The sequence below is a fragment of the Cottoperca gobio genome, chromosome 22, assembly GCF_900634415.1.
Source record: "Cottoperca gobio chromosome 22, fCotGob3.1, whole genome shotgun sequence".
Taxonomy (NCBI): Eukaryota; Metazoa; Chordata; class Actinopteri; order Perciformes; family Bovichtidae; genus Cottoperca; species Cottoperca gobio.
The window spans coordinates 21,308,458-21,318,457 of record NC_041376.1 but is presented as its reverse complement, the minus strand read 5'-3'; the positions used below and the strand labels follow the sequence as shown (position 1 = coordinate 21,318,457).

At 41.8% G+C, this 10,000-nt stretch overlaps 1 protein-coding gene across 1 annotated transcript in view; it reads right to left on the bottom strand.

The window, feature by feature from the left end:
- Window positions 1-5,855: 5,855 nt before the first annotated feature.
- The window catches only part of vrk1 (VRK serine/threonine kinase 1), a 13,353-nt gene continuing 9,208 nt past the window's right edge, over window positions 5,856-10,000 (bottom strand). The window contains exons 9-12 of the mRNA XM_029461244.1: window positions 9,502-9,622; window positions 9,321-9,379; window positions 8,378-8,560; window positions 5,856-5,962 (exon numbers count right to left, since the gene is read on the bottom strand). Of these exons, the coding sequence (XP_029317104.1) occupies window positions 5,856-5,962; window positions 8,378-8,560; window positions 9,321-9,379; window positions 9,502-9,622 (470 nt within the window). The remainder of the gene's footprint in view (window positions 5,963-8,377; window positions 8,561-9,320; window positions 9,380-9,501; window positions 9,623-10,000) is intronic.

Below are 10,000 nucleotides of genomic sequence, written 5' to 3'. Positions count from 1 at the left end.
TGCAAAGCCATAAACACAAATAGGTTCATCGTGGTCCTCCCTCTCCCAGCCTGAGAGTATATATCACTGCAGATAAAGCTGGCCTGTGATGATAGCTTGTATTCAATTGGAATGTAAGTGAAATTTTAGATTGCTGATATGACTGGAGGGGTGTGGAGCTGCTGTGTTTGTATGTCTGCTGTTTTGTGTGGGAGAGAGGGAGATTAACCTGCACCTTCCTTTTTTATTTCCTGTTGGGGACAACATTAAATCACTGCTCCAGCCTGAATGATGAGCACCGCTGCTTTTCATTCCGCATGCAGGTGTATTGAGATATAAGGAGAGTACTGGGGTGTAATGTTATAGATCAAGCTGCAGTATGTGGGTTGTACTGGGACGATCACACCACTATTAGTTGTATAAATGTATACTTTTGTGAAGTTTGACATGTGACTTGTTACTGTCAAACATTTGCATCACACGCTCCTAACTCTTGCTTTACACCTCTCATCCTGATTAGAAGTGTACCTGGCTGGAACCAGAACCAGTTAGTTTAAACTGTAAGGCCCTGTTCGCACCTGTCGTTAACGATACGTCTTTTGTGATTCGTTCACATGTGGACAGCTCGAAGTACAGTACAGGTGTGAAGCTAACCTAACCCTAACCCTAACCCAAGCAGGATTAGCATCCTATCGCTCAGACCACCGAATGAAGCCACATATTTTAGCAGTGTGTACACAATGCGTCCTGGGCCACATTGTTTCTCAACTTTTAAACTTCAGTATTTTGAAAGTATTTCTCATGTCACAGAAACCAGGACAGTGCAGCTTGTGTTTTGTTTTTATTATCAGACTATCAGTGATGAGTCAGGAATTTGTCTCGGTGCATCTGTGCACGGTGCGGTCCCCGGGTCCAACTTATCACTGCTTGCAAACAACTTCTTTGTGGTTAATGTTGAACCTGCTGCGGTCTGCAACATGATGAGATAAGATATTATCTCCTGGAGGAAAGTATTACAGCAGCACACGGACAATGCCACAGAATTATGTAAAGAACAAGATGCAGTTAAGTTTAAAGTATCAACAACTATAATAACAACTATTAATTAAATGATGTTGAACTTTAAACAGTGTCCACAATGACTTTGGAAATAAAAGTTAGCTTGGGTCATATGACGGCAGATGTGAACGTCTTCCTCTCATGATCCTTCTCCAGTCCATGACCTTTGACCTCTACCAGTGTTTACAGATTGCTGATATCATGTGTTCAGTCTCTTGTCCAAGGTCTTTACTGTTTCACTATTGTACTGTCATGCATGTGTCATGATGACATCATACAGTCGGGATGCAACGATTGTGAAATTCCGGGCCGATACTGATACTGATGTTTAAAATAACAATTTGGCCGAGACCAATGTTCTTCTGTTGTTGTTGTTGTTGTTGTTTTTGTTTGTTTTTTGTTGGGTCATTGTAAAAATAACTGAACTGTTTGAAGGCATTTGGCATTTTATTAAATTATCTTTCAATGAGCACAAATTCAATCATACAAGTTTATGAAACAGCCGTCTTTTTTTTACTGCTTCAAAAGCCTTTTTAGCTGCTTTACTTCCTACTCACTGAGAAGAACGTTTCAGTACTTACATAGTCCAACGAAAACATTATTTTTGTGAAACAAAAACTAAATGTAAATGTAAAAGCGATTGAAAACATATGTAGGGCTATCTTTCTCCTTGTGTGTTTTTCAAACAGAACACAACGTTCTTCTCGTTGATATTTCTGATATGTCTAATACGAAACAGCTGACATGTTTTTACATTTTCATTTGTAAAAAACAACAAGTGCGCAGGGCACCTGTTGTCATCTTATGTCATGCCAGAGTTGTGTCCAGCCAGTGGCTTCTTCTCTGATTCAGTAGCTGCAGTAGCAGCATACAGTATGCTTACTACTGTTGTCCTAGTGCGGCCGCAAATACCCAGCAAAACTCTTAGCCGCCGCAAAATTGATGTGACACAACAGATGCCATGGGCCAATTGGTCATCTTATTTGCCGACAGGCCAATGGCAATCGACAAGGTGAATATCGACCGATACCAATGTTTGGCGGATAAATCGGTGTATCTCTAGCACACGCAGCGGGATTGTGTTGGGTCCCCTTTAATCACCTTAAACCAACCATTACACCTAACCTAGAACAATTGATCTGACTCCACGTTTTCTGAGTGTCAGTTAGTTACAGGCAATTTGACTAAACACAAATAAGAAATATGCATCCTGTGCATATATATATATATATATATATATATATATATATATATATAATACATCTTAAAAAAAGTCTTGAAACTAGATTTTGACACAGGTCCCGTCTACAAGACGGGGCCACGAGGTAATTTTGCAGGCAGCCAGCTAGTTTATTTGATTAGTTAGTAATGTTTCACTCAAGTTTTCATCAAATTCAGGATCCAAGTCACCAGAGCTTCCTAAAGCTTGTCATTATAGCTACCAGAAACAAGCTAGTTTTACAGCTAGGTTGCTAATATGCTAATAGTAATGAGATGTATCATACTATTCCTTAAATGACAGGAAGGTGCTCCGTCATTGTGCTAGTTGTAATTGGATTTCAATTAACCATATGTAACCCTTATTAATGAATGATTGTGACAGGCAACCCCTCTTTCGCTGATCCTAACCCAAACCCCTCTTTCTCTGATCCTAACCCCAACCCCTCTTTCTCTTTCTCTGATCCTAACCCCAACTCCTCTTTCTCTGGCTCCAGACAGAGAGAGACAGTAAAGAATCATCACTAAACTATGTGTATTACCTCCTGGCTGGGAGAGAAGAGAAGGGAGAGGAAGTGAAGAGGAGGACAAAGAGACAAAACATTTTTTTATGGCGTTTGTGCTTCCAAAGTCCCCAAACTCTCACTGCAAACACGAGCCACTGGGGAACACTGCCTTTGGTATCCAGAAAGGCTGCTCCAGGAAGGCTGCTCCAGGAAGGCTGCTCCACTGCGGCGCTGCGTTGGCAATGTGTTGGCGTTGAGTCCAGTGGAAGTGTCCAAATCCAGCAATCATCCTGAAATAGTACATTTGAGTACATTGTTTACTTCAATAGGAGATTTTTCACATTTAAAGCCTTGCTGTTGCCAGACAAGAAGACTTCTTAGTGTTACGTTCAACTGCCGATAGTTTAGTTTGAACTTTAGAAAATTCTCAATTACTATGATATGTTTAGGGTTAGGCAACTATACCACTAAATTAAGGTTAGGGAAATATGTTGTTACATTCAATAAAAAAGCCAACTTTACTGCAGGTCTGTGAAAGGATGAGAGTCTTGTTCTTATGTGCTACTCGCACATCTGTCGCCTCAACTCCCACAGCCTTTTCACCTGGCTACATAAAGGACATACTACTTCTTGCATTGGCAGTGGATGTAGAGCGTAAGGCGTGGAATCGCCCAATATGAATGGAATTCCTTGGGATACTGGGCTGGGATAGGAAGGGCTGCGATATGTTTGGAGAAACAGGAAAGCTTTTTTTTGTGAAACATCTGTGCAGAAAATGTAAATAGAAATATGTATAGAAATATATATATATAGAGAGTTAAAGAACTACAAAGTACAAGGGATTGGTATGAGTGTCTTTGTACTGATGGGATCAGAGCTGTAAAGTGCACATTATTCTGAATTTACTATGATAATGTAGTAATTCCACCCCCCTAATTTCTTTGATTTTTAGAATGTTATAGTGAAAGATGGAGGACATGACTGTGCTGTCACAATATGGAAACCAGCACTAACACTGAAGTAGTTTGAGTGTAATTAGTGAGGAAGGTTTTGTTACTGCCCCATGCTGTGATGTTGGCTGATTTTTACATGAGACATTATTCCAATCCATCTTTCTCCTTATCTGCTCTGTGGAGCAGCAGAGGAGAGCAGGTTAGCTTCCTGTGTGCTGAGGAGCCACAGAGGGGGTGAAGGGAGCACTTGTTCAATGGACTGATGAGTGATAATCTACAGATGAACTTGTAGCTCATTTCACTGTACATCCTTCCCATACATCATATGGGCACACTTAATAAAATCCTTACCTACACACACTCAGCTCTTTACATTCCATGTTACATTTCCCAATACATGGAGTTCAGATGTTGTAAAACAATGACACACACCATCATTTCAATTGTAATTTGTGTAATAAATAATTCACTTATTATGGTCCCGATCATTTGCAGCCTTTTTCAAGAAGGTAAGTGACCATCGGACAAACATTTAGTGATGATAAAGTGTGTTTAAATGAAGGGATGGTGGTCTGGGGGACCTTTCGTCTTCTGAAACTCCAGGTTTGTAACCTTTTAGCTTCACCTTGCAAAGGAAACATCATTACAGTCAAAAATACAACAATCCAAACATCTTGGCAACAATAGTTTTGAAATAGCCAAATCTCTTTTCTGACACTTACTGACTGAACAATTGATTGATTCTTTCTTTCTTTTTTAACTAATCAACAGATACATTGATAAAGAAAGGAATAGTTATTTGCTGGCAGAAGGAATACTAAAATACTATTACTTCTTGTGGTGGTACTACTGACTATTGATACTACCAAAATGCTGAACAGAACATATCCTGAACTCTTGCAGGAAGACAGTAAGAGATTTTTAGGCTGCAAGTTCTAAGTGGAAGCTCCTCATGTCTGTGATACACGGGCATTGGTTATTATGACATGTAGAAATATTAATAAAAAATGAATGAGAGTTCCTTCAGGGGATCGGCATGATGTGCATGAACTGGCTCACGAGCTGCGGACACATCAAGTGTAAGCAGAGCAGAAGTGATGCTGATGTAAAAGCAGGTCCACACATGAACTCTCTGCCGTCCTACAGCTAACCTGCAGAACCCTTTCACAGGCTGGACACGACTCAGCTGCAATTCTTTAAGCTAAAAGTAAGAGATTGGATCACATACAGCCTCTTCACGCTAAATATCTGTAGAATTTATCTTTTTTTATTTTCACAGCTTACTTTGAAAGCATTGAACGCTGCGTCACCTGATTACATGACTGAACTGTTCAGGCTCCATGAGCCGACATGCAGTCTGACATTGTTCAAACATTAACCACACGCTAAAAACTGCAACTCTAATCCGGGAGAAGACAAGTCTCCCTCTAAACGTAATGGAGAAAGCAGTTTTGATGTATGGGATCGTCCTTTTGTAGGAGACATGGTTGCTGAGCCACCGCAGACTAAAGTAGAAGGGGGAGACACTGTACTGTCAGATCTTTGGGGACATTTCCTCCATTATTCACTTTTCAAGATGTACTTCTCTAGTAAAGCTTTATATTAATAGATGTTTATTAATTCAGCCAACTATTCCAAAATCAAAAATGAACCAGGATAACTGGTCAAATGCGTTTCACTCACAGACAAAATATCCGTCCTCACTCCCCCTGCCTGTGACTTTCACTCTGTCCTCCACTCTTTCAGCACATCACCATGCCCTCGTCCTGTGCTCTCGGACACTCAAACAGGAATTCTAAAACATGGATGTCTATTTGATTGGCCTTCTCCCTAACACTTGAGCTGCTTATGACCTCCGCCTCACTATGCAGCCCGACGATTGAATCTATTGCCTAATCCAGACTCCACTCTCTGGGCCTCACTCACACCTTTGCCCCAAACCCCCGACACCTTTGCATGCCACTCGCTGTGTGTGTAAGTGGGTTAGCGCTCGGCTAAGGCTACCTTCCTCTCACTTCCATCAGGCTGCGAGGGGTCAGCTGCACCAGAGGTCTTAGGGAATGTCCTTTTTTGAATGACATCCATATTCTCAGCAGCATGGGAGAAGAAGAGGAGGGGAGGGGACTCCAGGATCAAGGGGTTAAGGGAGGGAGAGAAACAGCACCCCTTTGGATCTGAACTTCAACTTGACCTCTGACCTCCCTCTCCCTGGCTCGGATATCAAAACACAGAACCATCTGCCTCTTACTGCAGGGCAAGCGGGGAGCGTGGGGTTAATATCATACACTTAGGGAGCAGAATACAGACTGCAATTATCTTCTATTCTCACACAGAATCCTATTATTTGATCCTGGAGTCACGACAGATGGAAGGGGGCCGTCACATCCTCTCTCTGTCTTTCTCTCTGTCTCTCTCTCTGTCTCTCTCTTTCTTTCTTGCTCTCCCTCTCCCCCGTTCTCTGTCTCTCTCTCTCTCTCTCTTTCTTCTCTCTCTGTCTCTCTTCTCTCTTGCTCTCCTGCTTCTCTCCCCTTCCCCTCTCTCCCCTCTCCCCTCCCCCTCTCCTCTATCCGATAGTGTTGTAAATACAGTAAAAGCAAGATATACCTACTATATTACACATACTATAGATGTCTGCAATTGTGTAATAGTAAAACATTTATTACTTTTGGAACATTTTAAATCTGGGTTCAGACTTCACCACAGCACCGACACAGCAGTCGTCATGACTATGAATACAGACTACGAATGTGTCCCTTCTTGTGTTTCTACTAGTGTTGGGCTCGTGTAAAAATGTTCAAACCTGGTTGATATTTAGCTAGTAGAACCGGGCGATATGGAGTAAATCAACATAACCTGTACACACACACACACCTCACTGATAAGTTCACAGCTATAGAAGTTACTGCTGCTCAACATCGGGCCTGAGCGGACTCCTGCCGCAGCAGTGAACTCCTTTAACCAATAACTCAGTGAGTAAGTTGTGTGTGTAACGCTGGAGAGTGTAGTTTTTTTTATTAGTGGGTGAATAAATTATCTCGAGAAGATCCAAGCAAAGTTCCCGTTAGACCTACAAGTGTTTCTGGTGGAAACCCTGCACACACCAATGTTACACACAGACTTCCTGTGAGTCGGTCCTCACAGAAGTACACTATTTTTATAAAACATTAAAAATCTTGTCGGAAACCCCGTCTCGTTTCCTCCCCCCACAAAACACATGAACTTTTTAGCAAACCAACAACGCATCCTGCAGTAGTGCCAGTTGTAATCAATCCCCATTTATGATTGTATGACATTTATACTTCTATTAATATTAATCATCATTAATATTTGTTAAGCCCAACTTAATGGTGGGGTAATCTTATTAGAAAGACTAGAATCCTGGGTGGGACGTTGTGGCAGAGTCCTACATTGGTTGAAGTCATATCTGCATGACAAGAGCTACGATTACTCTATAGAGAGTCTGTCTCCAACAGTGTACACACATGTAGTTCCACGGAGTTTATCCTTTACACGCGAGCCCTCAGACACATAATACAACATTACCAGAATTATCTAGAGGATACAAAACTATATGTTCCCTTGTCCTTGAATGATCTCAGCTCTTGGTGCTAAGGCGAAGAAACTCATTATTGTTCATCTTGATTCCTTGTCTATTTAGAAATAATGAAGTGAGAAACCTTAATGATCCATGGGATCACAATGGGAATATTGTTTGGATATGATGGACTTTGCTATTAGCTATATTAGTAATGGACTGCAGTCAAAACTGGGAAAGTGCCTTCCCTGGAAAGCCTTTCATTATATCCTCTCCCTGGGGTGTCTGGACTACAGGCCACTGGATACTTGTACTAGGCTCCTGAGCACTGTTTGAAGTAACTATGATCAAATACACAGAGATATTCAGCTCACTATTGGAAGATTTTCCAGTGTAAACCATTGCAGTGTATTTTCTTAATAACTTTTCACAAATGATTTGATATTATTTCCCCAATACCTCATTCAATTTGTCCAGATCCAAACTATATTGCTTTTAAGAGAAGGAAACACATTTCTGTATAATATTTATGACCATTTTATGGATTCTCTGTCACACTCTGCTCCACCTCTCTCTCCGTCACTCGACCTCACAGCTGCACTCATTTCTTACCATTATAGTCAACACTGCACAACTGCAAGATCTGATGTTCGAAATACATTTACAGGAAGATATATATACATGTTATAGGCCTACAGAGAAACAACAACCGCATATTTATTGAGGAAGTGGAACAGCTGATTGATCTCAGAGGCAACGTTACCAGCGGAAACATATCAGCGCAAATTCATTTTAAAAGAGCGACGGCCGATTGTGTAACCTTATCACTCAGTCCCGACTAGACTTTTCGGGTTATAGGACTTCATGGTACGCACCCGGTATTGCTACTTTTACAAAATAATAAAAGATGTAAGTTCTGGTTCAATCACTTGCCACTGACTAGAACCGTAAAGCACTGGCAGATACGGATCCCTATATGCAACAGTGACTTATACCAACACCTTTGTGGTAGCTATAGCTAGATACTAGCCTGTCAGGGCTACATGCTCTGCACACCAAGCAGCTATGTAATAATTCCACAATTCCACAAAAAAAAGGCTGGAATGAAGATGATGATTCCGAATGACTAAAGGTGCTGACCTTGGCAGGAGGTGATACAGCTCCACTGACAGGAGCGAACTTCAGCTTGCCATCATCTTTAGCCTGGATAACCTTCAGTCCGGCCTGCAGGATGGAGCGTAACTTCTCATATGGTGGCTTGTCTTGGTATCCCAGAGATTTAACCTCCTCCATGAACCTCTGGATCTCATCTACAACACAACAGAGCAACAACATAATGCAACAGCTCATGACAAACTGAAAACCTGCTGAAGAACTGTGTTTGCTACAGAATACCATGAGCGTTTTTCCCTTTTATGTTATTTAGTTTGTATATCACCATTTCGTTTTGTGACAAGTAACCCGAGGAAAGCTTGTCCCCATGAAGTGCTCCGATCCATGTTTTGTGACGAGAGACGACATAAATAACCCCGACTGGACTTTTCTCTCTGTTCCAACACACTGTCGTCACTGTAGTGTTCAACTGTGGTCGCAGCGTCCTGCCTAATTCTGTTTGGTGTGACTTTCCTCAGACTTGACACACAGTCACAAACACATGCACAGATGGAGTTGTAAGCAACACTTTGGTTGTGCTCAGCGGAGCAGAAGGAAGGAGGTGCGACGCTTCGTGTTCATCTCCTCTGCCTGAAAAGACGTGCTGCTTGCAGGTCAAAGTGCCAACATTAAAATGGCAATTCTTACCACAATGAGACAACACACTTCTGCTTTTTCCCCCCCCATTAAAAGGGCTTGTTTGGGGAGTTTTTCCTTGTCCACCGCAAGGGTCTGACAACACACACACACACACACACACCTACTGTGTAGTACTGGGCCAATAAGCAGCCCGAGAAACTGGAGGGTCATGGGTAATTCTAGTCCAATTTGACTGGTTTTCTATTGTGTTCTATTTTATGATAGTGTGTGTGTGTGTGTGTGTGTGTGTGTGTGTGTGTGTGTGTGTGTCTTTCTTACCTGGCTTGTCTTGAGAGGAGAAACATTTGGTCATGAATTCAGAGACGTTTTCTTGGCTCCTGTCAGGGAGAAACGAGCAGCATGATTGAAGAACTCTCAGTTTACATCTCGCTTTACGTGAAAGACAAACTCATGTATTCAGTGAAAGAACTCCGTCAGAGATGACGTGTGCCTTTCCCACCTGATTTTGGAGTCTCTGACGTAGAGGGGGTCCTGCAGCTTGTCTTCCCAGGGCAGGCGTCCACACAGCCACTGCACCATGCAGTAGCACAGGATCTCCAGGTCGCTCCGCCTACATGCAGCTGCAGACCAAACACTTCAGCAGAAGCAAACACTGTCGCAGCTTCTCTTAAGTTTGGGCATTAATAGCAATACCAGCATTGCAAGTGGAAATGCACTGCTATCCAGTACACAATACCAATACTACGCATTACATGCTCCAATATTACAACAAAGCCATGATAGGACTTCCACTTCCACGATTTTGAAAATGAACCTATTTATCCTTTTTCTTTCCGAGATTAAGATGAGAAGATTCATATCAGTCTCATGTTTATGTGCTAAGTATGAAGCTAGAGTCGGAACATTTCCAGTTTTGATCCTTACAAAAAATACAATTTGTGGTTTTATCAGTGAAACAGGAACTATTTTCCATGAACAACCTTTTATCCTGACTGCAG